The sequence below is a fragment of the Oreochromis niloticus genome, linkage group LG17, assembly GCF_001858045.2.
Source record: "Oreochromis niloticus isolate F11D_XX linkage group LG17, O_niloticus_UMD_NMBU, whole genome shotgun sequence".
NCBI classification, from domain to species: Eukaryota; Metazoa; Chordata; class Actinopteri; order Cichliformes; family Cichlidae; genus Oreochromis; species Oreochromis niloticus.
Window position 1 is genome coordinate 30,834,451 of NC_031981.2, and position 27,548 is coordinate 30,861,998.

The following is a 27,548-nucleotide window of genomic DNA, read 5'->3' on the forward strand; positions in this document are numbered from 1 at the left end:
CGGCTCGAGCCACATTAATGCTGCTCATATTGTCCCATTTTGTGACATTTATTATTTTAGCACACCATGAACTTTCAGGAGCTCCTACGGGGGTGGCATTTACCCTAGTTAGGCACGTATAATTTCCGGCCTTTGGGGAGAACACGGGGGGGTGACACTTTCCCTTACCACTGGGAAAGGAGTACTCAATACAGCGCAATCATGGTCCACCCTCTCCCTCATGTGGAGTTGAAGCATGCAATCAAAGCCTGGCCTGTCCTCCCAAAACAATAAAGGGGCAGGCACAGTGAACAGTGTGGGGCGGGCTGCAGAGCAGGCCACACAGTCTGTCATGTTGTTTACCCCGGCTGTGTATGTTATCCAGTCAAGCCAAGTATTTTTGTCTATGTAACCTAGTGATGTGTCCTGTGTGTCGAAGCGTCGAATCGTGTGTCGGGTAATCTCGGGGGAGTTTTTGTGAAGCGCGTATCGAGGCTTGCTTTGATTACATATGCAGTGACGTTCGCGGCCTCGCGGGCAGTCCGTACCACGTGACTGATTCAGGGACTGGTTCACCGGTTCGCGCCAGATTCGAAATAAAATGGACAGCAAAACACAGCTGATTTCCCATCACACTGTGTTGTGGAATTGGATTACGTGCTTGAGCATTTCTTCTTCGATGGAACCAGCAAGGAAGATATTTTTTTTTTAATTTCATCTCTCCTACTAAAGTATGCACACAGTAATAAATATCACAAATGATAAGCACCATAATATAAATAAACAACACTACAGATCCTATAATCTGATTATTGTCTTTTAGTTTATTAAAAAGTGAAGCGCCACACAGTTTGTGTCATTATCCAGCTGTACATAAGCATGATTACACAGTTACTAGGGGTGGGTTTTGATTATCGATTAAAATCGATTCTAGCTTGGATAACGTGATATCGATTCATTAAAATCCTGAATCGATTTTTAATATAAATATTACTACATTTTAACAACCACCGAACAGCTAAAACAGTAAATGAGAGCAGGTACACCGATTGTGCACAAAGACGTAAACACGAAGCGCGGACCCGCTGACGGATCAGAATCAGTGAGATGTTGCCTTTCTCACCCGACGGCACGGACACGGTCGGGGCTGAAAGCCGACAGTGCTTCGTGTTTACGCCTTTTTTTGCGCTGATTCTGAAGCTGCAGATTTTATTTCTCTTCAAACAATATTGACCGAACCAGCAGCAAAAGGAGATCCAAACTAGCTTCACATAAACATCGTCATGAATTTCCTCTGACTTTTACTGTTTTACTTTCACGACGATAAAATCACACTTCATGCACAGCTCTCTCTCTCTCTCTCACACACACACACACACACACACACACACACACACAGTATACTTCAAGAACAGTTTCCCGTTGTTTACAGCGCTGTCAGTCGCTGTTTTTTCCCTTTTAAATACTTCCGAAAAGAAAACCTAATTTCTGCCGTTCAGCTAAACAAATTTAAACTTTTTAACATTATGCAAAATTGCAAAACGCTTAGCTGTGTCTCTAATAAAACCTCTGTAATTTGCTCTGCTTCAATTCAGCAGCATCAGGTAATGTTAATCTGTTGATTAATGGTTTTCTTTCGTTTTTGATCTGCTGCTGAATATTTTTATAAAATTGTTTTTCTGTTTTAGCCTCAGCTACGTTGACACAAAGGCATCTGCTGTGATGCTTACACATTAGATAAAGTCTCGAAAGTGTCAGCTTTCTTTTTATATTATAAAAAATATGCAAATGTACTGATCTATGATCTGAATTATACTATTGAGTGACTGTCTGAGGCTAACAGTTACACAATTATACCAAAACTCTGTCCTGATCCACTTTCTCACACATACTGAGACAATATATTCGGGATAAATAACCATGAAAACAATTTATTTATTCAGTTTAGAGGTTTACACATCACATCACTATAATCACAGAGCCCGCTTCACTTGAATTGTCCACTTGGTGGCGCAGTAGAGCAAATGAATCATCACAATGCTTCAAACCATGAGTCGACCAATTGGATGGAAAGCTTCAGTTCATCACGAGGCTTCCTCTCACCATCACTAATGTAACCCGTCTCTACTTGCACAACATTCTCTGGGGAGGTGATGTTCAGATAATTTACAAAAGGGTCCGCCAGTGGTCTGAACATTTGCTTGGCTATGGTGGCGGTGACCTCTGTTGCATTAGCAGGGGTCATACTGTGGTTTGGGCTTAATGCATGATGCAGTCTTACCTTTATTATGCCCATTGTGTCTGCACCGGCCTGGTCTACTCCTATGATTAAATAAAAGGAGTCTTCTCTGGAGTCATGACATTGTCCTGGGAAGTTTGGTCTCCTGGAAAATGGGTTCCAATTCAGATTCTTAATTGTTAGCAGTAATGGGTTCAGGCCGGTACCAGTCGCCAATTGGGCTCTAACAAAGGAAAAACTGTTCTTACTTTTTATCTCACCCTCTGTTGATTTTACCTGTTCTCCCCAGTACCCCGGCCTGGAATGCCACCACACAAAACTCCAACTTGGACACCACTTCTGGTGTCCCGGAACGCCATGTCCAAATATGCACAAATAAACATCATAACCTCTCCAGCTCTCATTATAGCCTTTACAGTCTATCACATTGCACAGATCAAAGCTGAAGGTCTGGGTAGTCGCATACGTATAGTGTAGCTCAATGTATCCGCCATATTCAGTAAGGCATTTGTCTCTCATCTCGTGGGCTGCTCCTTCTGTTGCCCGAGCCTCCCTGGAAGTTGACATGGTGCTCGGCTGCTGATCTCTCCAGAGGCTCCACCAGAGGGCAACAATCAGCCCACTGAAGAGCATCAGAGCTACCCCAATGATGAGGTGTTTCCTGGCTTGTCGCATTGTTGCATGTAGGGGGTAGACTGCCTACTACCTGAATGAGGTGCGGGGATTATTCTGCCCCGTTTGTCTTTTCTGCTTGCTCCTCCGTTCTGGGTGGTTCTCCTCCAAATAGCTTACAGTGGCTGGCGTGGATCCAAGTAACTCGTTCTCCAACCTTTACCGCTGTTTGTGTGGTCAGTAGGACTTGGAACGGGCCCAGCCACCGCTTCGCCTTCCAGTGTCTCCTCCTGAAATCCTTCACTAGCACCCAGTTTCCCGGTTTGAATGGGTGCAGGGGTCCTTCTGCTGGCCTGGGCAGGGCTGCTTTCACTGCTCGGTGTACCTGAGAGATAGTCCTGGAGAGATTTTGACAGTACACAATCATTTCGCTGTTGCACAACTCTGTGGACATGCCAGTCCATTTGGGGGGTTCTGCTCCCACCCTGGCAGGTCGTCCATACAACACCTCATAAGGGCTGAGGTGTGCTGGAGGTCTTGTTCGCGTGCGCACATACATCAGTACGAGGGGAAGTGCTTTTGGCCGCGTGAGGCCAGTTTCTTCACAGCACTTTACCAGCTTGGACTTTAAGGAGCCGTTCATTCTCTCTACATCACCTCCAGATTGTGGGTGATATGCACAGTGTGTTTGCAATTTGAAACCTAGTTGCTTGCTGATCTCCTTCAATGCCTGGTTCACAAAGTGAGTACCATTATCACTTGTGATTTTTCCCGGGATACCCCATCTGGGAATGATTTCTGACAGGAGGGCTTTTGCCACTGCACTGCTGTCTGCACTTTTAGTGGGGAATGCTTCTACCCACTTAGAGAACATGTCCACTACTACTAGACAATACTTCTTCCCCTCAGCTGGTGTCAATTCAATGAAATCCATCATTAGATGGTCAAAGGCATGTCTGGTGGGGGCGTGCTGCAGTGTTTACCTGTACTGGGCGTCCGACATTGTTGGTCGCACAAATGAGACACCTTTTACAATACCTCTCTGCTGCTGTGGAAAACCCTTTGGTGAACCACAGCGATGTTACTGCTTGTAGCATCCCCCTTTGGACGCATGGTCTAACCCATGTGTCCATTTTAGAAACCAGGGGAAGAAGTGTTTAGGTAGACATGGGCGGCCGTCAGGAGATCGCCAGACGGATTCGACCAGTGTGCAGCCATGTCTGCGCCAGAGAGTTTTCTCTGGCTGGGAGGCAAATGACTGTACAGCAGGAAGATCAGCGAGGTTAGGTGTGGACAGTGGTGCCAAGACAAGTTGGAAGGGTAGGCCTCCTTCAGCTGCTGCTTTGGCTGCTGCATTGGTGGCGGCATTTCCTTGGGAGACAGAATCAGTTTGACCTGTGTGTGCTGCACACTTCACTACAGCAATGCGAGCAGGCAGGAGGATGGCATCCAGCAGCGCTGCTACCTGGTTAGCATTGAGGATGGGCTTCCCATCAGATTTCAGGAACTTTCTGTGCCTCCACAAGGCGCCAAAATCATGCACCACACCGAACGCGTAGCGAGAGTCAGTGTAGATGGTGGCCGACTGACTCTCCGCAAGTTTACAGGCTTCTGTGAGCGCCACAAGTTCTGCAGTCTGTGCTGAGAAGTGTCTGGGCAATGAGCCTGAAACGAGAGTGGCATGATCAGAACACACAGCAAAACCCACCCGGTTAGTTCCACGTGAATCACGGGAAGAGGAGCCATCTACATATAACACTATGTCAGAGTTCTCGACGGGAACATCTAACAAGTCAAGCTGCGGTGTACAAGTTTCACCTAATACAGCAGTGCAGCTGTGTGGCTCACCATCCTCTGGCGTGGGAAGAAGAGTGGCTGGGTTAAGTGTTGTGCATCGCTTCACTGTGATGTTGGGCATGTCAAGCAGTATGGAAGAGTACCTGAGCCAGCGAGCTGCAGAAAGGTGTGAAGTTTTCTGCTCCAGCAAAATGAGAGAAACTGCATGGGGTACCTGCACTGTCAGAGGAGAGTACCCTACAATGTCACGTGAGGCGAGCACGGCCTTCTCACATGCAGCTACTGCTCGTAGGCATCCAGGCAGTCCTGCAGCTACTGGGTCAAGCTTGGAAGAGTAATAACCCACCGGGCGAAGTGAATCCCCATGCTGGTGTAAAAGAACAGAAGACATGAAACCATTCTTTTCATCCACCATTTGTGTATATGGTTTGGATGGGTCTGGAAGCGCTAAAGCGGGCGCTGTTTGCAGCAGCTTTTTCAAGGAAATGAAGGCAGCTTCAGCCTCTGGTGTCCAAGAAATGCGATCATTAGCTGACAGGCTTGTACCATGTATGAGTGCAGTAAGTGGAGCTTCCACAGAGGAGTAGTGTGGAATGAAATTGCGGCAGTATGATGTGGTTCCTAGGAATGACATCATCTGTTTTTTTGTGAGAGGTTTTGGAATGGTCATCACAGCTTCCACCCTCTTGGAGGAAATCTAGTGAGAATTGTAAGAAATCACATGCCCTAAGAATGTGACTTGCTCTTTACAAAACTGTAGTTTTGACTTATTAGCCTTGTGGCCCTTGTGATGCAAATGTGTCAGTAAAGTAAGAGAATCTGTCAGACACTGCTCTTGTGTGGGTGCACACAGTAGCAGATCATCGACATATTGAAGTAACACTGTGCCTTGGGAGAGGAGCAAGTCTGACAGAGAGTCTCTTAAGGCGGCATTGTAGATTGTGGGGGATTCACAGTAGCCTTGACACAACCGAGTGAATGTTTAAGCCTTTCCCTGGAACTCAAAAGCAAACCAAAACTGGCTATCTGGGTGAACTGGAACAGAGAAGAATGCATTAGTCAGGTCAGCAACAGTAAACCACATAGCATCAGATGGTATTTGGGACAAAATGGTGTGGGGGTTCGGAACCACAGGGGCTCTGGGGATCACAGCCTTGTTCACAGCTTGTAAGTCCTGCACAAACCGCCACTCAACTGGCTCATTTGGTCCTCTGATTTTCTTCACAGGGAATAGTGGAGTGCGAACCGGAGAGGTGGGGCATGGGATAATTACTCCGGCCTTTAAGAGGATTCAAACACAGGAGTAATCCCCTCTATGGCTTCCTGTTTCAGGGGATATTGTTTTTGGCATGGTCTAAAAGAGGACTTTGGAGTGATTACCACAGGCTCACAATCTTAGTAGTAGTAAACGAATTCAATTCCTTTTTTGTAAATGTTGGACCCACTTTAGCAAATTTAATTAGAAAAAATGACGATCCAGAATATGAGGAAGCCTGGAAAGGAGAAAATAGAGTGGTTAATTCTATATTCTTGGCTGATACTACCATAAAAGAAATAGTAGCAATTGTAGAAAATTGTAAAAATAAAAAATCTACTGACTGTGATGGTATAGATATGGTCATAATTAAAAAGACTTTAGACTGTATAAGTATTCCTCTTTGCTATATTTTTAATCTTTCGTTACAATCAGGAGTATTTCCTGATCGAATGAAAGTGGCAAAAGTGATACCCTTATATAAATCAGGAGATAAGCATAGTTTTAACAATTATAGGCCAGTGTCTCTTTTGTCACAGTTTTCAAAAGTGCTTGAAAAACTTTTTGCGCAAAGACTTGATAGTTTTATTGAAAAATACCAACTAATAAATGAAAATCAATTTGGATTTCGTAAAAATAGATCAACGGCATTAGCGTTGTTGACTTTCATTGACGATATTTCATCTGCAACCAATAATAATAAATATACAGTTGGGGTATTTGTTGAGGTAACACCTCTGAAAGATTGAAGATTGTATGTGGCGTTCCTCAAGGTTCTATTTTGGGACCTAAACTTTTTAATTTATATATTAATGATATCTGTGATGTATCAAAAAGGTTAAATTCTATTTTATTTGCAGATGACACAAATTTTTATTGCTCTGGAGAGAATTTGAAAGATTTGGTTGAAATTATGACTTCTGAGATGTTAAGATTAAAAATATGGTTTGATGTAAATAAATTATCTTTGAATCTGACAAAAACGAAATTCATGATATTTGGCAATCGTGTAAAGGAGGATGAAGTCATTATGTCCATTGATGGAGAATTGATTGAAAGAGTTACTGAATTTCATTTTTTGGGTGTAATAGTAGATGAAAATTTGATGTGGAAATCACATATTGAGTATATTAGAAAGAAGATGGTTAAAAATATTTATATTTTGGGAAATGTAAGAGATTTATTAGACTATAAAACAATGCGCATTTTATATTTTTCATTGTTTTTCTCATATTTTAGTTATTGTATTGAAGTCTGGGGGAATACATATGAGAATACTATAAAACCTTTAAACTTATTACAGAAGAAAGTGATACGAATGATTCATAATGTGAAATATAGAGAACATACAAATAAATTATTTATAAAATCGAAATTATTAAAATTAGGAGATTTAGTGAAATTACGGACACTATTAATTATGTTTAAGGCTAAAAATAATATTTTGCCCTTTAAGTTACAAAGAGTATTTTTATTGTGTTCAGGGGGAGAAGACAGCCGAAGGAAATTTTATTTTAAGCATCAGTTAGCTAGGACTACACAAAGGTTAATGAGTCCAACGGTTAAGGGTATACGACTGTGGAACTCTCTTCATTATAATTTAAAGAATTGTATAAATTTACATTGTTTTAAAAAGTGTTATATGCTTAAAACGATAACTCAATATGAAGAATGTGAATGAAATTGGAGTTCATTGATGAAGGATCCATTATAATTTTTTGTTTTATTTTTTTTGTTTTATTTATTTTAATTTTATTTTTCTCCTTGTTACCATGTGGAGTGGTATATTTTGATTGTAAATTTGTATATTCTGATGGTAAATTTGTTGTTTGGTTTGTGGTAGGACCGGAGATAAATGTTAATGTTAGTTTGTTCTCTGATTTTTGGTGCCCACTTGTAATATAAGTTGGATTGTAGATAGGGGGCAGGGTTTAATAAGAATATTTTCTTCTTCCTGCTCCTTTTCACACATGGTTGTAGTGTTTTATTGATAGAAAGTGTGGTTGGTTTGTTTGAACTGTTGTACCAAGTGTGAAATAAATAAATAAATAAATGAAATGAAATCTTTAATTAGGCCTACATCATACTTAGATGAGGCCCACAGGCCGTCAGGCACCTCTGTCAGCAGGGGGTGTGAGGAGTTTAGAGGAGGTGTTGTTTGAAGCAGACAGTGTGAGACAGCTATGTTCACTAGCTCAACTGAGCGGACACAATGGACTGTATATGTCATGGTTTTTCTGTAGGCTTTCATTTCTCGAGAAAACAAAACTGCGGGATCCTCTGTAGGCTCCCAATCGCAAGCGCGGTAGCACCGGTGCATGAATTCTCCCATGTCTTCCCACTTCCCAATTTTGTCCACATGATGAACAGAATGTAACTGTGTGCTTTCTGCAGATGTACTTCTTGCATTTCTCACAAAAAGTGCGTGTTTTAAAACAGGAATCTTCCTAACTTAGATTTAAAACAAAAGATTTCTACGTCTCCTCCAGTCTCAAAGACAGATGACAAACCAATCGACACACCTGAGTCACTGACTTTCTTAAATCCACTCACTCTCAACTGGCTCTGTTTATTACTAATCACTGTGTAACTGCTGTAAATTCACAGTAACTGCCATCTCCTTACAAATGTTCATTAGATTAACCACACTTATACAGACTGTATATAACTACCACCTCTCCAGGCATGTTGATGGATTGCCTATATTGGCTGGAAATATTCCTTCCCAGAGAAAAGACACAGACAGGATGTGATGTGACAACACTAATGAACTATTGATGTGTCATATTTGTCCAAGGCGTATTTCATTGTTATGGAAAAAGAAAATATTAAAATCATGATGACCAATTGGAGTGGTGATTCAAACGTGGTGCAGATGTGTGTCACAAGTTGATCTGGCTGTAGGCTGTGGCACTTGGCCAGAGGTGGCGCTGGTTGACTCGAGTCCATGTTAGTGCACACAAAGTAAACTGCACGCTGTAGTTGTGAAGCAAAAACACTGAAACCGGAGAAATAAAACGTGCGAGGGGAACGATAACGACGACAAGAGTCTACCGATCGTTTACTCTTGCTGTCCTGTGAACATTCCATATATGGAATGAGCATAGTCTCTGTTAAGGAGCTCGCGAAGGCGTTCTTTGACTGCTTCACTATCATAGTCTTCGTCTATGCCTGATATTCTTTCATATGCAATTTTAATAATGTCCTTTGTTACGGCCTCACATGCATCAACACGACGTCTCGTTTCACTGGATGGTGTGAGGTGATCTCTGATTTGTACATAAATGTCCGTAACATCATTCATGTATTTCTCTAAGACAGGGGTAGGCAACCTTTTTGATGGCGAGTGCCATTTAAAATTTCCTCAGAAGTCAGTGTGCCATATGATTGCATTAGCAATAAATTTAATAACGCTCTATATTAACAGTTACACACTATATAGAACAACTTTATAGAATTATATTTGTTCACAGATGTTGGCAGCTATCAGCGAATAGTTATCAGCTATTTTGAAACAAAAAAAGACACTTTTTATCCATAACAAGAACTCCATAACAGCAAATGAACTGTATAACAGAAAATACAAATGCTATTTATGGTCTCCTCACAACAATAATAAGAAAAATAAACTCAGCCAATATGGCATGTTTGTTAATACAGAGATACACATGTTAATGTGATCTCTGGTCTCCCACTCAGAGACACAGGTCTCTGAGTGTCCAGCATTCAGACGGCTACCTGAGGACACTCATGTGAGAGAAAATCTGCTCACACAGATATGTAGAGCCAAATACTGTCAATAAGGCCTCTGTAATGTTCTGAAGACAGTTAAACTTGTCAGGTAGTGATGTGCAGCAGGTGAAAATGCAAGCTCCATGAACATGCACAGCTGTGGATTCCAGCTGCTTCGATGTCGCATTAACTGGCATTAACTCAGCCAGTTAATGCGAGACAAATCTAGCTGCTCATTAAAGATTTCTGGTTTGATCAGAAAATAAAACATTGGTCCATACACCTGAAAGTCCCAAAAATGCATTGTGTCTCGAGTCTATGGATGCATTTTGACTAAAGACCGGCCCACCAGATATTAAAGCCATAAAGCCTTTGAATGAAAACAGACGCTGTTGTGACAGTGATGTACACTGTCTTGTTGGTAAATGTATGATTTCTATTCATTTTACGTCAAATAAAAACTTTGGTTGCAAGATTCAGAAAATTATTTAATAACAGCCAGACATTTTAAATGAGATAATAAAGAAAAGTATTTCTTTGTGTCCCCCTTTCCTGTTAGGACAAAAGCTGATGGACCCAAGAAGCAGAACGCACGGAGGCAGAGTTGCAGTGAAGGCAGTTTATTTACAGTGAGGGGGGGAGATATTTACAAGGACAACATATGTACAACGTGTGTGAATGAGGACGCGGAGCCAGGACGTGCTAGTGACGAAAATACACATAAGCAGTGCACTCGATCTAGAAAAAGGAGAGGGAGGAGAATTAGGAGGGTCTCGCCCGTTAACCGAAAAAAGCTTAAAACTTTACAGAGAGTTGGAGAGCTTACTTGGCACAGTTTGGAGCCCAAAACCTCCAGGCTAGGCAAAACAGTCGAGGCCAAAATCCTAGGGAGGAAACAAAAACTCCTTACAGACACCAAAGTAATCCGAGGGCTCCAACAGGCAGGGCAGAATTTCCAAACTCCAAAAACGCCAATACTCCGACACTAATCTTCTGTCAGGTAGCTCCTAAAAACACTTCTGAAGAGAGCATCTGATGAGTAACAGGTGCGCCAGGTTCAGTGACTCACTGCCCCGCCTACCTATACAAAAAGGGAGGCACCAAAAACACATACAAACAAAAACACCACATCACTAAAACCCAACACCTAACAGTACCCCCCCTTCAAGGGACGCCTCCCGGCGGCCCACCAGGCTTGTCAGGATGTCTCCTATAAAAGTCTGCAATAAGACCAGGGTCCAAAACAAGAGAACCAGGGATCCAGGCCCGTTCCTCCGGGCCGTACCCCTCCCAGTCAACCAAGAACTGGTAGCCGCGTCCCCGACGACGCACATCCAACAGTTGACGAACCGAATAAGCAGGAGCATCATCCACCACCCTGGCGGGCGGAGGGGGTCCGGCAGGTGGGCACAGCGGGCTACTGGACACCGGTTTAAGCTGGGAGACGTGGAACGTGGGATGAACTTTCATCGACGCAGGCAGCTGCAGCCGCACCGACACAGGATTGATGATGCGCCGAACAGTGAAGGGGCCCAAAAAGCGAGGGGCCAATTTCCGGGACATGGACTTGAGCGGAATGTTCGCAGAGGACAACCACACCCGCTGTCCCACGGCATATTGGGGTGCCAGTGTCCTCCTCCGATCGGCGGTGCGGCAAGTCCGTGTTGTAGTTTGGAGAAGCGCCGCCCTGGCCGCACGCCAAATCCTCCTACTGCGCTGCAAGTGATCCCGCACCGCAGGAACGGCAATCTCCCCCTCCTGAGAGGGAAACAGCGGCGGTTGATATCCAAGGCAAATCTCAAAAGGCGAAAAGCCGGTGGCTGCTGAGGTGAGCGAGTTGTAGGCGTATTCAATCCAGGAAAGGTGGGAACTCCAAGAAGCAGGATCAGACGAGACGGCACAGCGAAGGGAAGCTTCCAGCTGTTGGTTAGCCCTTTCAGTCTGACCATTAGATTGAGGATGATAGCCAGAAGAAAGGCTCGCCCCCACCCCCAGAGCAGAACAAAACGCCTTCCACACACGGGAAACAAACTGAGGACCCCGATCCGACACAATGTCCTGGGGGATCCCGTGCAACCGAAAAACATGATCAACAAGCAAACGGGCGGTCTCCAGGGCCGAGGGGAGCTTAGGCAAGGGCACAAAATGCGCAGCTTTGGAGAACCTATCCACAATGGTCAAAACAACCGAGTGAGAGGCGGAGCGCGGCAGACCGGTAACAAAATCCACGGCAATGTGTGACCAGGGCCGCCCCGGGACGGGCAGGGGATGCAACTGCCCGGAAGAGGCCTGATGGCGGCTCTTATTGCGCGCACAGGCTTCACAAGCGAGCACATAATCACGGGCATCAGTCTGTAAAGAGGGCCACCAAAAGGAGCGCCGCAAAAGAGAAACCATACGCCGAACGCCAGGGTGACAGGCAAAACGGGCCGTGTGGAGCCAGTGCAGGACACGCGCACGCACAGAGGATGGAACATACAACTTGCCGGGCGGGCCCACCCCGGGGTCAGGGTCGCGACGTTGGGCATGACGAATCTGGGACTCAATCTCCCACGTGACAGCCCCCAACACGCAGGAACCAGGCAAAATGGTAGGAGCGTCAGCGGCCACAGAGCCAGACGAAAACAAGCGAGACAAAGCGTCAGCCTTGGTGTTACGAGAGCCGGGTCGAAAAGAGATGGTAAAATTGAACCGGCCAAAAAACAACTGCCACCTGGCCTGTCTAGGATTAAGCCGCTTAGCGCATCGAATGTAGGAGAGGTTCTTATGGTCTGTCAAAACCAAAAACGGATGTTCAGCCCCCTCCAACCAGTGGCGCCACTCCTCCAGAGCCAACTTAATCGCCAACAGCTCACGATTACCAACATCATAATTCCTCTCTGCAGGGCTAAACTTACGCGAAAAAAACGCGCATGGATGAAGACGCCCATCAGCAGGCGAGCGCTGAGACAACACCGCCCCCGCCCCGCGTCAGACGCGTCGACCTCCACCACAAACTGTCGGGAGACATCAGGGTGAATAAGGACAGGCGCGGAGCAGAACAGTTCCTTCAATGCAGAAAACGAACGTTCAGCCTCGGGCGACCACACAAAAGCCCGCGCCGCGGAGGCAAGGCTAGTGAGAGGGAGCACGACACGACTATAGTTCTTAATGAACCGCCGATAAAAATTAGCAAAGCCAAGGAACTTCTGCAAATCCTTGCGCGACGCAGGGGTCGGCCACTCCGCAATAACTTGAATCTTGCGGGGGTCCGGCCTGATCTGCCCCTTCTCCAACACATAGCCCAGAAAAGAAATTGAGTCCGCATGAAAGTCGCATTTCTCAGCTTTAACAAAAAGTCTATTTTCCAGCAGCCGCTGCAACACTGCGCGGACATGACCGACATGCTCCTCCACCGATCGGGAAAAAATAAGAATGTCATCGAGATAGACAAACACAAAACCATTCAAAAAGTCCCGCAACACGTCATTAATAAGACTCTGAAACACTGCAGGCGCATTAGTCAGACCAAAAGGCATTACCAAGTACTCATAATGTCCTCGGGGAGTGTTGAAAGCAGTCTTCCATTCATCGCCCCGCCGAATGCGCACCAAATGATAAGCACTCCGTAGGTCCAGCTTTGTAAACACAGTGGCCTCCTGAAGGGTTTCAAAAGCAGAGGAAATCAAAGGCAGGGGATACTTGTTTCTCACAGTAATGTCATTGAGACCCTGATAGTCAATGCAGGGCCTGAGCGACCCGTCTTTTTTCCCAACGAAAAAAAAACCGGCCGCCAGAGGCGAAGAGGAAGGACGAATTAAACCTGCCTCCAGCGACTCCGAGATGTACTTCTCCAAGGCCGCCTTTTCCGAAGGGTTGATGTTATACAGCCGACGGGAAGGTAACGGAGCCCCTGGTAGCAGTTCAATCGCACAGTCATAAGGGCGATGAGGAGGCAGGGAGCCAGCACGCTGTTTACTAAAAACGAGCTTCAGGTCGTGATACTCCTTGGGAACAGCAGAGAGATCAATAACCTCCGCCGCCGGCTCAGGAACAGGGGCTGGCAGAGACGGCAAAGCCGAGCGTAAACAGTGCAACAAGCAGTGGCTACTCCAACTCTCCACGCGGCGGGCTGCCCAGTTAATGTGCGGGTTATGGCGCTCAAACCAAGGGAAACCGAGAACAACAGGCGACTCGGGAGAGGAAAAAACAAAAAACCGGAGACGCTCGTGGTGATTTCCAGAAAGGATCAATGACAGGGGTTCTGTCTGGTGAGTGACTGAAGGAAGCGATTGCCCATTAAGGGCGGTGACAGACACGGGAACGTCCAGTGGACACAAACGAATGCCGAGAAGGCGCACAAGGTCACGATCAATCAGATTTTGTTCTGCACCGGTATCTAAAAGCGCATGAGTGGAGTGAGACCTGGCGGGCACGTGAATGACAGCAGGGAGTAGCATGCGAGGGGCCTGGGAAGGAGAGGAAACGTCACCCATCAGTACCCCCAGAGTTACTGATGGGCACCGCCTTTTGACAAAGCCGGACAAGAGGCGACAAAATGGCCCGAACGGCCACAATACAGGCATAGCCGTCCCTCAAACCTCCTACGACGCTCAACCGGGGTGAGTTTAGCGCAACCCAACTGCATGGGCTCCTCTAAATTGTCAGCGGGAGGCGAGTCAGCACGAGCCGGACAGTGAGAAGGATGAGAAGCCGGAAACTCAGTGCGCACGGGCACATTCCCTCCCTGGTTACCACGGGTTCGCCCCCCTCTGTCTTTCTCCCTTTCTCTTTCGCGCAGCCGATTATTGATGCGAATAGCCAGGTCCACTAGAGCTTCAAAATCTTCAGGTTCATCGCGAGTAGCGAGCTCATCCTTCATGCGTTCTGTTAAACAATTAACAAATGCCCCGCGCAGCGCATTATCCGCCCAACCTGTCTCAGCGGCTTTAACGCGGAAATTGATGGAGAATTCGGCCACCGACTGACTGCCCTGCCGCAGCCCAGACAGCTGCCGTGCGGCTTCATCGGCGCGCAGGGGATGGTGAAAAACGGCCTTAAGATCACGAATAAATTGGGCATAGGAAATTGTCTCAAGTGGATGGAGAGCAAGGTACGATTCGGCCCAACTCAGAGCACGATCCCGGAGAGAGCCCATAACAAAAGATATTTTAGAGGCATCATCCGAATATGTCTGAGGGAAACGTCGAAACAAAAGTGAGACCTGGATCAAAAACCCTCCACACCGACCCAGCTCTCCTGAGAACGGAGTCAAAGCCGGGGGAGCCGGATCGCGAACCGAACCCACAGGTGGCTGACTGGGGGGAATGGGAGGAGAGGATGGCTCGCTGGAGGCAGCCGGGGGAGCTAACCGAGCGAGTGTCGCCTGAATGGCGGTCAAGGTGTCGTTAACCCGACCCGCCCACTGTTCAGATTGCTGAAACTGTTTAGCCAACCTGGACAGTGATTCCTCGTGTTTTGAAAGCAAATCGCCGGTAGCGGCGTCCGTATGTTCTGCTGGGTCCATAAATGTGTTGGTCGGAGTATTCTGTTAGGACAAAAGCTGATGGACCCAAGAAGCAGAACGCACGGAGGCAGAGTTGCAGTGAAGGCAGTTTATTTACAGTGAGGGGGGGAGATATTTACAAGGACAACATATGTACAACGTGTGTGAATGAGGACGCGGAGCCAGGACGTGCTAGTGACGAAAATACACATAAGCAGTGCACTCGATCTAGAAAAAGCAGAGGGAGGAGAATTAGGAGGGTCTCGCCCGTTAACCGAAAAAAGCTTAAAACTTTACAGAGAGTTGGAGAGCTTACTTGGCACAGTTTGGAGCCCAAAACCTCCAGGCTAGGCAAAACAGTCGAGGCCAAAATCCTAGGGAGGAAACAAAAACTCCTTACAGACACCAAAGTAATCCGAGGGCTCCAACAGGCAGGGCAGAATTTCCAAACTCCAAAAACGCCAATACTCCGACACTAATCTTCTGTCAGGTAGCTCCTAAAAACACTTCTGAAGAGAGCATCTGATGAGTAACAGGTGCGCCAGGTTCAGTGACTCACTGCCCCGCCTACCTATACAAAAAGGGAGGCACCAAAAACACATACAAACAAAAACACCACATCACTAAAACCCAACACCTAACATTTCCCTGTTAATGCCCTACCTGGCCCCCTGGCAAAAAGTTGCTAGACCCGCCCCTGCACAGTTACCTGTCAGCTACATAAAAAAAAGGATGCTGGTGTTATTTGTCTCTCAGAAACAGTTCATAACTTCCCTTCAAGTCATTCATGTCACCTAAAAGGTAAACCTGTTTCTCCATCACCTGTTCAGCTCTGATGATTCAGTAAGGACATCTCCTGGTTTCATCTGCATGTTTCCCTCTCACCAGATAACCAAACCGATATCATGAGCAGCAGCTTTACAGCTGTGGCTCCAGCAAACATCAGCTGATACTAGAAATTAATATTAAATAATTGCTAACAACAGCTGATCAAGCTTAAACGTGCTGCTGTTGTTTAGTGCAACATCTGCTGGTTTCTTCTTTCTGGCGCAAAGTGGGCGATAAATAAACAAGAGAGAAAAGCCGATCAGCTGATCATTGATCAGTTTCATGATTGAAGTAGAAACAGGAGAAATTTGTAGAAAACTGTAGAAAATTCACAGCTGGCCTTGAAAATGCAAAATGTGTTTGACAAAAAAAAAAAAAAATCAGATTGTGTTTCTGATTGCAAAGACTTTCAGACAGGACAGGATTTACAAAAAAAAAAAAAAAAAAGTAAAACCTCTGGTGATAATGACCTACACTGTTGTTCCCACCTTGGCTCATGTGATGAGGCACATGATCAATAATGAGTTAATGGCCTTCCTAAGTAATACAACCACTAGGGTTTAAATACCTGGGATTCTCCATCATTTAGTTTTAGAACTGAAGAAGCTTCTCAGCAGAGATACAAATGATCTTCAAGAAACTTAAAGAATTGCAGTCACTTTCTCACAAAGCTCCTTAGACACTCAAATATGGCATAAATACACTATCATGACTAGGGATGGGTACCGGTGTCCGGTGCCATGATGGCACTGGTTCTGACATAAACGGTAGTAACCAGACCGAAAAGCAGCGCACATTTCGGTGCTTTATTTCGGTGCTTTATTTTTTTTTTCCTGAGCCAATTCTAGCCAATCATTTTACGTTTCCGAGGATAGTAGGCGGGCCCAGGTACGTACGTATGCCCAAGGCGAAGCGGTCAAAAATCTGGCTGTACTTCGCAGCAAAAGATGCAAACTCAGCTGCCTGCAACAAGTGCTTAGGGTGATACTGTGCAAAGGAGGTAACACCTCGAATCCAATGAAACACCTGGCGACGCGTAGCGTTTTTTTTAAAAGCCGAGAGATGCGCGTGTTTGATAGCTTGCTGCGAGACCTCACACCGTGCACATCTACTGCGGGTGTGGTGCCTGTTATCGGACCTGGAGTTAGCAACATCCCCCAAAAACCCGAAGAGTAGAGTCCTGGCCCCTAGCCCTGCCAGTGTAGCAGAAATGATGAGGATGATGATGGCAGCAGCAGCCGTTCTTCTCTGCGTGAGTAGCTTAATGTTGTTTGTGTGTAATTTACGTTGAGTAGGCTAACCACGTTATTACATTAATGCATGTAAGGTGAACTAGCAAACACCGTCGCAGTTACATGCGGCCGTCTTCTTGTTTGATGGCAGATACTCCCTTCACCCTGGCCAAAAAGACTAAAATGTATGAATGTGTGTGTGAATGGGTGAATGACTGGATATGTAAAGCGCTTTGGGGTCCTTAGGGACCATAAAAAGCGCTATATAAATACAGGCCATTTAAAATGACCAAAGAAAAAGTGGAAAACAGTTAAACATGAGAAGTTTTTGGACAAAGTTTGTGTTTTTTCCATTGTTTAAGCACTGCTTCCAGCCAAGAGTGAGACCATATATGCCCTATAGCTGCAGAAAAGGCTAACATTGTTATCTTTTTACAAAAAACAGCTAAACATGAGAGGTTTTTGGACCAATTTTGTGTTCTCCATTCTTTAAGCACCGGTTTGAGCACCGTTTAAACATCGGCACCGTTTCAAAAGTACCGGTTTGGCACCGGTATCGGATAAAACCTAAACGATACCCATCCCTAATCATGACATGTATGATTGACTACCTACACAGACATATATGAATGTTTTTAATTTGATCATGTCAGAAGTTTCTGTCTTTACTGTAGTGCTCTGTACGCTCCTCTGTACTGGACACGCTCAAGGTGACTGAACAGATTTCACTTTATTTAATTTTGTTTGAATTTAGTTGATAAAGATTCATCTCAAAGTACTGCATCAATCTGAATTACATTTCACTTATCTAATATTTGTTATTATTATTATTTATTCATTATTCAATAAATGAACATTGTATGTCACAGATTGTGTCGTATATAAAGTGTTTCAGATTGCTAACTTCGTGGTTGTGTTGGATTCTAGATGCTGTGCTAACTATTGAACCCAGCTGGTCCAGTTTATTTTTCATCGGAGAGTTTGTTACCTTCAAATGTGACATGAATGAAGGAAAAGACACTGACTGGGAATACAAAATCAACAAGGATGGTCAAGACTTTTTCTCCTACAGGATAAACAAAGACTTCAAATTAAAAATGAGATCTACAGGTGACAGTGGTGAATATCAGTGCTTTGGTCTCAGGATGAGCTCACGTGATACAAAGAAAAGTAATACTCTCTCTATAACTGTATTAGGTAAGTCTTCAGTGACCGACAGCATAAATGTATGATCCCTGTTCAAATACTCAACTGAATTATAAAATAGAGAACATTTAATTAAATCAGTCAATGAAACTTGAACTTGAACAAGGAAAAACACTGTAAAGTCAGTGCTTCAACACTCGCAGACTTGGCAATTTGTCAGTAGTACATGTTTGAGTTTTAACAACAGCAATCATGGATGAAATTTAATTAAATTAAATTACATTTCTGAAGGAAAAGAAGAAACATCAGAAGCTTCATAAAGTTAAAAGTGGTGATGTTTCTGTTATCTAAACCAAAAAACTGTGAACTGCATTAGTTTGCATTAACTGTGACATTCTCAGGCCAGAGAATGGACAGAAATGTATACTGTTTATTTAGAGAGCTACAAATATAAATTGTATTGTTTTTTAATGTTTTTATGTCATTATACTAAATTACACAGATTTATTTTTCTTCCTCTTTCATAACAGCAGATAAACCCAGGGCCACACTGACAGCAGGAACAACAATCATACCAGTAGGGGGCAGTGTGACACTGACCTGCTCTGTGCAGAGCTCTGATGGATGGAAATATGAGTGGTTCAGAAACCTAATGACCTATGAATTTCCAAACAGAGATCAACAAAACAGAGATATCAGAGTATATCACGGAGGAATCTACAGCTGCAGAGGAACAAGAGGAAACCCAATTTACTACACTGATATCAGTGATGATGTCACCATTGATATAACCTGTGAGTTCAGTAATTTAGTTTGAAATATACATTCACTCATGATTATCAAACATACAATGTTAAGTTTTCTGTGTTGATTTCATGTTTCTATTTGTATCTCAACTGTTAATATGTGTAAACAGTTTCCATTAAAGTTGTTGTAAAACAACAACCCAACTGGCCTCAGTTATTCAGAGGTGAGATGATCACTCTGACATGTGAGGTGCAGGAAGGAGGTGAAACCACTGAGTGGTTTTCTGAATGGAGAGGACCCGGGACACCCACACAGCTGATACCCTATAATGTTCTGAGATTTGTAGTTTCTGAGTACAGCAGTGGAGACTACATGTGTAAGAGTCGACGCGGTTATCACCGATATTCTTCAACAGTGGAGTGAACCCTTCACATTGTCAGTATCAAGTAAGTCATGTTTGTTGTGTGATCTCCATTTTACAAATGTTATAATGGTCAGCACAGGATGAAGTCAATGGTCTATGAAGCATGTTACACTGTTAGTCAGACAAAGAGCTGCAGCTGATAGTAGCCTCATTGTAGACATATTGATGCATGCACAATCATCCAGGTAAGTCAGGTTTTCACACCTTGGCTCATGTGATTAGGTAGAGGATCATCAGGGGGTCCTTTGTCCCTCTTTGGGGGGAAACTCCCACTGGGTTTAAATCTGGGACTCTCGGCCATTTGACCTTAGAACTGAAGAAGCTTCTTGGATGAGAGGTGAAACGGGAGACAGACACTATCTCTACTTTCAAGATTAGGCTTAAAACTTTCCTTTTTGCTAAAGCATATAGTTAGGGCTGGACCAGGTGACCCTGAATCCTCCCTTAGTTATGCTGCAATAGACGTAGGCTGCCGGGGATTCCCATGATGCATTGAGTTTTTCCTTTCCAGTCACCTTTCTCACTCAGTATGTGTTAATAGACCTCTCTGCATCGAATCATATCTGTTATTAACCTCTGTCTCTCTTCCACAGCATGTCTTTCATCCTGTTTTCCTTCTCTCACCCCAACCGGTCGCAGCAGATGGCCGCCCCTCCCTGAGCCTGGTTCTGCCGGAGGTTTCTTCCTGTTAAAAGGGAGTTTTTCCTTCCCACTGTCGCCAAAGTGCTTGCTCATAGGGGGTCATATGATTGTTGGGTTTCTCTGTATTTATTATTGTGCGATCTACTGTACAATATAAAGCGCCTTGAGGCAACTTTTGTTGTGATTTGGCGCTATATAAATAAAACTGAATTGAATTGAAAAAACGTCTTCAAGCAACTTAAAGAAGTCCAGACGCTTTTCTTTCCAAGCTCCTTAGACTACAATGACCTGGATGACTGAGAACCTTCACAGACATACCTCAGTGGGCTGGTTTCAGTCATTATCCAAATATACTGTTTATAAGATTTGGGGAAACCTGCAGTCAGCTGAGACTGAAGAAGTCACTTGGATGACTGACGAAATGTTTCTCCCACTGAAAATACTACGTGCAGATCAACCGAATGAACTTTTGGATACTCATTGTAAACAGTTTGTCACCACTTTGTGTCATGAACTTTCAGCTGGTTTAGAGATGGCAATGCTGACCTGCTGCTCCATCACCTCAGTACAATAATGACATAAATAAACAGGATAAAAAGTATAGCATTTTACAAACTTTCTCAACAACAAATAACTACAAATTTCCAAATTCTGTTAAACAAACAAAATCATCTTGGCCTAGGATCTTGTGCAAATAATGTGATCTGTTAAAATAAATGACAGTATTAAATAAGTAAATAGTTCAGTCCACTGTGTAATTTACTATGCCTAACACAGGCAGCAGGGTGGCATGCTGCTTTGCACTGGTTTCAAATCCACTGTCTGTCTGAGGTCTTTCAGTGTGGAGTATGAATGTTCTCTCCATGTCTGTGTGGATTCTCTCCAGATTCTCCATCTTCTTCCCACAGTCCACAGAGTTAGTGGGGTTTGGTTTATTGGTGAATCTAAATTGCTTATAAGTGTGAATGTCTCAGCCCGGTAACAGATGAGCGACCTGTCCAGAGTAGCTTCCTGTTAGCTGCGATATGGTCCGATACCTTGAGACCCTGAATTGTTGAAGCAGAATACATTAATGAGTTTGATTTGAAAAAAATGCAATGATCAACAATCAGATTTGACATTTTAGTCAAAATATTCAGGGTCGGAGCCACACAGCTTCAACCCAAAAAGATATCAGTGCAAAGCAGGAAATGGAGGAAAATTGAAGGAGGGAAGTTAAAATAATGTTACTGTTGCTATGGTTACCATCCTCACCAACACTAGCCAGCTCAAGCAGGAGGCTAGAATATTGAGATTATTCCCTTTAAACCCACTCCCAGACCTTAAAGAGGGGCCAGTTTAGTCTTATAAGAGTATTGCTGAAAGAAGAAGCTGATGTCATTACTGTAGGAAAAGATCATAGTGGACAGAAAGAGTCTATTGGGTCTGTGTGTGTGTGTGTGTGTGTGTGTGTGTGTACCTGTGCACTGGCTCTGTAAAACATAAAAAATAACATTAGAAATGATTTAGATGTAGGAATTATTTATAAGTCATTATTTATAGAGTGTAATATTTGTGTTTCTCTTTTCCTGCTTGTTTTTGTGACTAAAATAATCAATCTGGTGTTGTCTTTGCTCAGCGTGATTATTGTGGGATCAGGCATCTCTGAAAGAGGAAAAGTATCTTGATGACATCTATCAAAACTTCAAATGGCCTGCAGCATTTATTTTGAATGAATTTAAAATATTTTTCTTATGTAAAAGAATCATTTTAAAACCACACCTTAGCGGCATCAGCTCATCACACCACCACTGCATTTAAGGCTGGACTGGCTCCTGAGTTTGTTGTTGTTGTTGTGTGTGGCTGGCAGCTGATAAGCTGAAAAGCATTGAAATGTGGCCGGGTCTGTTGTGCATCTGTTACAGTTTTAAAAAGTAATGTAAAGTAACGCAAACTCCTCGAAATAACAAATAATCGAATCATGTGAGAATGATCAATGAGGGTCACAAAATGTTACAAAGTCTCTTAATTAAAGTTTAACTATTTCAAATTCTTCTGTGCAGCTATAATGTGTATTTCCTCCTGTGTGATCTGACATCTGAACCTCAGATTATGAGAAGTCTTCTGTCTTCTTGTGAATCTGTTGTTGTGGTGGGAGCAAAGAGACGTCACACAAAATAATGGAGAGGAGTAATTTAAATCAAATAAAGCATCATAATGAAATGGTCAAAAATGCATTCTGTGAAAGGACAAAATGCATTATGGGCCTAAACTATGCTGACAACATCAGGGCAGTGCAATCCTAACCTCTGTGTGTGGTATAATATATTTATTCTTTCTATCTTTGTCTAAACTCAACATCAGATCAACCAAAGGCTCAAATAACGTCTGATATGAGACACGTTCCAGTAGGGGGCAATATGACCCTGAAATGTTCAGTGAACCCATCATCATATGGATGGAAATACTACTGGTACAGAGATGAGAACTGGTCTGAACCCCTGACCCCACAAGATGCAGTTTTCCACTCAAATGGACAAATCACAGTCTCACAGGAAGGACTCTACAGATGCAGAGGAGGCAGAGGAAACCCAGTTTACTACACAGAGGACAGTGAGCCCTTCAACATTGATAAAAGTAAGTAAGTTTTTTCAGAAGTAAGTTTTCGATTAATACAAACTGTGAAAAAAAGTTTTATTTTCTCCTTTTTTTCCTGTATCAATGATTCATGAAAACATTTGGCGTCAGATGTGCAGAGCAGAGAAAATAATTATCATATGTGAGATCCACAGAGAAGACACTCAGTGGGAATGAACAGAGACTACCAAACTTCCAAGGAAAAAAAATAACTGTGGAAGTTAAAATTTTCAATGTTTGTTTGTTTAACTCTGGCTGAAACTTGCAAAGGCAGAATGAAATGTGCACAGCAGTCTTTAACAGACTGAAGTGCTACCATTTTTTGAATATGTTTTATAAAATTACACAAATTTTCAAACTCCCTCAGCAAATAACAAATCTACAGTTTATGTTGAAAAAAGAAAGTCATCTAAGGCTAATATCTTGTGCAAATACTGTCATCTCTTAAAAAAATAAGAAGTCCACTGCCTAATTCACTATGCCTAATACAGGCAGCATGGTGGTTTGCACTGGATTCGGTCTCAGGTCTTTCTGTGTGGAGTTTGAATGTTCTCACCATGTCTGTGCGGATTCTCTCCGGATTCTCCATCTTCTTCCCACGCTCCACAGAGTTGGAAACTGCAGGCAGCGCAACATTTTTAGTCAGACAAAGAGCTTCACATGATGGTAGCTTTTTCACCACTTTGTGTTTGAACTTTCAGCTGGTATATGTAGCGCAGTACTGATATGCTGCTTCCTCACCTGAGTACAATCATGAAAGAAATTAACAGAAAAAATATTTAAGTACTCATTTGTAATTTTAAACCCCTGTAACTAAGAAAGCAACTATGATTTCATTAAAAAAAAGAATATAATATGCCATCCTGCCTTATCATCTCATTCAAAATAAATAAAAAACAGAAGCATGCTGTCTCTTTCACTATGACTTCATGAGTTTATTACAAAAATGCAATGATGAAGAAAAACATCAGAAATAATGTTACTGTGTAAGTGCCCCCAGTCACATACACACAGCTGCAGCAGGAGGCTAGCATATTAAGGTGATAAGACACCCTAAAAAGTGACCAGTATATTAAAGACCGACAGACAGATTTGATCTGATATTTGAAAATCAGAGTGCAAAGAATATGTGGGCAGCACTTGCTGGTCACTGGTGAAATACCTGTGTGTGTGTGTGTGTGTGTGTGTGTGTGTGTGTGTGTGTGTGTGTGTTTTACTGATGATGTGATTTGTGAAATTTTGAATTAGTCTGTATGTTTTGGAGCAGATTAAGAAATTAGTCAGAAATTAGAAGTCTCATATTTGAAGTTGCTGCTATTTCAAATGTCCCAGTGCAGCTATAATGTGGATCTCCTCCTGTGAGGTCTGGCCTCTGAACCTCACACTGAGATGTCTTGTGTTTCCTGGTAAATCGGTTGTTATGAACAGTACCTCTGAGGGAAGCCTCATGCAGAGTACAGAAAAAGATGAATTTATAAATGTAAAGAAGAGTTGGGGTCAAATGGATTCAGAAAAAAGAAAGTCTATCATGTGCACACTGTAACATGTTTTTATTGGGGTAAAATATTTTTCTAAAAGATAAACCCTGTCAGTCTGAAAGACAGACACAAAGACAACACAGAGATGAGACTAAAGGTACAGAGTGGAAAACATGAGTGAGAACTAACTAAATACAAACCATAAAGTGATCAATAACTAAAGCAGAATACTTCAGGCATGAATACAAGAATTCAAATGGATATAGACAAAAACAACAAGGCTAGAAAATAAACCATAAAGAAGCCATATGAAGTATCAGACCTGAAATACTAGTTAAATATGCAAAAGTGACACTGGGGAGGTAAAATAATACAAAAATACTAAAAAGAGAACACAGCACAAACATAAATGACTTTACAAACCCAAAAGGAACCATGATTGTTATTTACAGCAAGTGGTGCCACTTTTAAATGTTGTCAAGTATGGCACATGTAGTGAAGAGGTTATATAATATTGTTATATATTTAAATTAAAGTTTACTTTTAAGACTTAACACTAACGTTGTGCACTTCATTTTGTTGTTGTTGTTGTTAAGGTTCTTTCTATCCCTATTAGTGTGACCAGATCCGCTGAATGAACTGAGTTTGGTTACGTTTATTAAAGTTAACAGTTCATTTTTCTTATTTGCAATAGCTACGTCCAGTTCTTCATTTCTTGTTCTGATGATCACGGGACTCATTTCTGGAATCATATTTATTTTCCTCCTGTTCCTGTTCCTGTACAAAAAGAAATGTGAGACTTTTACATATTTTACTCTTTAAAATATTTAGATATGGAGATGCAAGATTCCAAAACTGAAAACTGTTCACAATATTATATAATGCATAATAAACTATGTGAACATTAATGTCTTATTTTGAATTTTTAATACAGGTTCTGCTGATGACCCGAGGGTGAGTCAGGATGAAAATCAACAGCAAGTCTACTCCTCTCTTCTTCATGGTTAGTTTTTGTTTTCCTAGTTTAAGATATTCCGATGCTTTTCTCTTCTGCAGCTGTAACACTGTTGAATTAAACAAAACTAAGACAATAACAACATTTAATCATGTGCAGCATTAAGAAGTAATAATAAATGTTCCAATTTCATTGTATGTTTGTGCTTATTCTGACATTAAAGCTTATCTTGTCTCGTCTTATTTTAGTATAAATGTTACTGACAAGAATAGTTGTGTTTACTTTGCTATCACAGACCTGTGGTGACTCATTTTCTCTGACATGTAGGTGAGGATTCTGTCTATGAAACAATCAGAGACTCTGGAAATACTCAAAATGGTCAGTATCAACTTTAATATATAGTTTGTGGAAGCTATGTGATTATACAATAACAGTGATTATCATTAAAATCAATACTAATGTAATTATTTTAGTTTGACCAGAGGGTTTTTACACCTATAATTATAATGTACTGCAGAGCTGTTTCAGACTGAGAGTATATATGAATATCTTTTACAGAAGTTCAGTGTTGTTCATGAATCCACTTAAAGAGAGCATTCATCTAATGTGCTCATTTTAAAGCAGACTGTATCTGGAATTATGAATGTATTAATTTATCTGTGCTTTACTGCCCTTGCTCTGTATGAAGCTGGGTGACCTGTGTGATGTAGGTCCAGTGGGTCCTTCTTGTGGAAACTCAACAATTCTTTCTATCCAAAGTGGGCGAACTATGAGAAGTGACAGTAGTTTGATCATCTCCTTTCCTCATAACTGAAAACTTATTCTCACTCTCAAACATCAGACCTTTGTCAGGTCCCATTCACTCATATTTGCCACCATTCACGGACCCTCAAGTTGCAAACTATGGGCACAAATATACATTAACCTTTTCTAGTAAAGTATTTAGTTTTAATGTTTAGCTAAACATCCGAAATATGTTTTAAAAGTGTTTCTCTGATGTTTTGTTTTTATATTATATATGTTTTAATTTCTTACTAATGTAAAAAAAAGTCCATATCCAAAAATGACCATGCAAACATTAAATATAAGTGAGGCAACTCTCTAAAAGGTTCATTAATTACATTACCTGTGTCAGTGTGTGATTTTATCCTTAACATCGTACAATAAGTTGTTAGAAATCATATTAAATACTATAATATAGACTTAATAGTGTCTTCTATTGCAAATGAGTGTTTCTATTACATATTTATGCTCTCAATAATCAAACCTTTTTTATTGAAGCTTTTGTATAACATTTCATGTAACAACAGAAAGTTTAAAAGGTGTTATATGTAGTATTTGTAGTGTCTGAAAATGTAGCTGTTGCTGTGTTACAGTAGATACAATGAGCATATTTTTACACATTAGATCTTCTACATTATCCCCAAAGTAATGAAAAATACTTACAATATTCATAAATACTGTATGGATTTGAATGTATAATGTATTTCATGTCTAATTTTTTTAATTCAAAATTACAATACATTTGTCTTTATGAACCTGGAACAGCAAATAAAGTGGTGATCAGTATGTTGAATTGTTCTGTGCTTCTGGCCCTTTTTGAGGGATGAATGTGGTTTTACAATGTAATACATGTACAGTAGCAGTGAACAAAGCTGTGATTGCTCAGTTTTCTAAGACAACTGATGACAATTCACTCGTTCATCAGATAGAAGAGAAGAACAGCCACACTGATTATTTACTTCATTTATATTTGTTTCTTTCTGATATCATAGCAGAGTTAAGAAGCCTCAACACTTAGTGTTTGTGTTATGCACCATATCATAACTATTTATTAATAATCTTACTAATCTTGTATCAAAAGGAAACAAAGAATAAGAGAATCATACTAGCTGTACCTGTAGTATGACTGCCTTTATGTCTTACACTGCAACCTGAACAGTACATAGACCTCAAGCCTCACTGACAGCAGATAAGAGAGTTACACCAGCAGGGGGCAGCATGATCCTCAGCTCTTCTGTGGACAGCTCTACAGGCTAAAGGTTCAGAGGTAACTCCCAATTTTTATTCCTCATAATGATCCAAAAGATGGCAAAACCTACAGACATTCTCTTTCCTTTTAATTTAAGTTGTAATTGATGCTGATGACAGGTGCATTTAATGGCATGCTATTTTACAATGAAAAACCTTCCTTCACTGTTTACCAATTTTCGAGTTAAATTTGATCTGATAAAAAAAAATCATTTTTGCTGTCTGGCTACACTCAACATGGACATCTTCACCTTTTTGTACTGGCTTAAGAATAGTAAAATATTATTACTTCTATACTCAAAATGGTACAGTATCAACTTTAATAAATATCTACTGTATTACCAAGAATT

At 42.2% G+C, this 27,548-nt stretch overlaps 2 protein-coding genes and 1 long non-coding RNA gene across 8 annotated transcripts in view; all 3 read left to right on the forward strand.

The window, feature by feature from the left end:
* atp11b (ATPase phospholipid transporting 11B) overlaps window positions 1-27,548 on the forward strand; it is a 201,424-nt gene that overhangs the window by 101,933 nt on the left and 71,943 nt on the right. The gene's annotated exons all lie outside the window — the stretch shown is intronic.
* On the forward strand, window positions 17,802-19,461 carry LOC112842677 (uncharacterized). The gene is made up of 3 exons (XR_003214627.1): window positions 17,802-17,869; window positions 18,087-18,356; window positions 18,836-19,461. It is a non-coding gene; the product is annotated as an uncharacterized LOC112842677 (long non-coding RNA).
* On the forward strand, window positions 21,709-26,723 carry LOC109195142 (CXADR-like membrane protein). 2 transcript variants are annotated; one of them, XR_002056828.2, is made up of 6 exons: window positions 21,709-22,734; window positions 24,669-24,670; window positions 24,907-25,005; window positions 25,147-25,215; window positions 25,495-25,545; window positions 25,856-26,723. XR_002056828.2 is itself a non-coding variant. In XM_019346693.2 (5 exons), the coding sequence occupies exons 1-5, from the start codon at window positions 22,491-22,493 to the stop codon at window positions 25,861-25,863; spliced, it is 471 nt and encodes a 156-aa protein (XP_019202238.1). In that variant the 5' UTR covers window positions 21,709-22,490; the 3' UTR covers window positions 25,864-26,723. The 2 variants fall into 2 exon arrangements, 1 of the variants encoding a protein (XP_019202238.1); XM_019346693.2 differs by lacking the exon at window positions 24,669-24,670.

What these genes read in the sequence shown, in the direction of transcription:
- LOC109195142 (XM_019346693.2), top strand. Translation starts at nt 22,491, where the DNA reads ATGAGACACGTTCCAGTAGGGGGCAATATGACCCTGAAATGTTCAGTG. An exon ending in GCCCTTCAACATTGATAAAA is followed by an intron (nt 22,735 to 24,906) that starts GTAAGTAAGTTT and finishes TATTTGCAATAG; the next exon opens with CTACGTCCAGTTCTTCATTT. An exon ending in GTTCCTGTACAAAAAGAAAT is followed by an intron (nt 25,006 to 25,146) that starts GTGAGACTTTTA and finishes TTTTTAATACAG; the next exon opens with GTTCTGCTGATGACCCGAGG.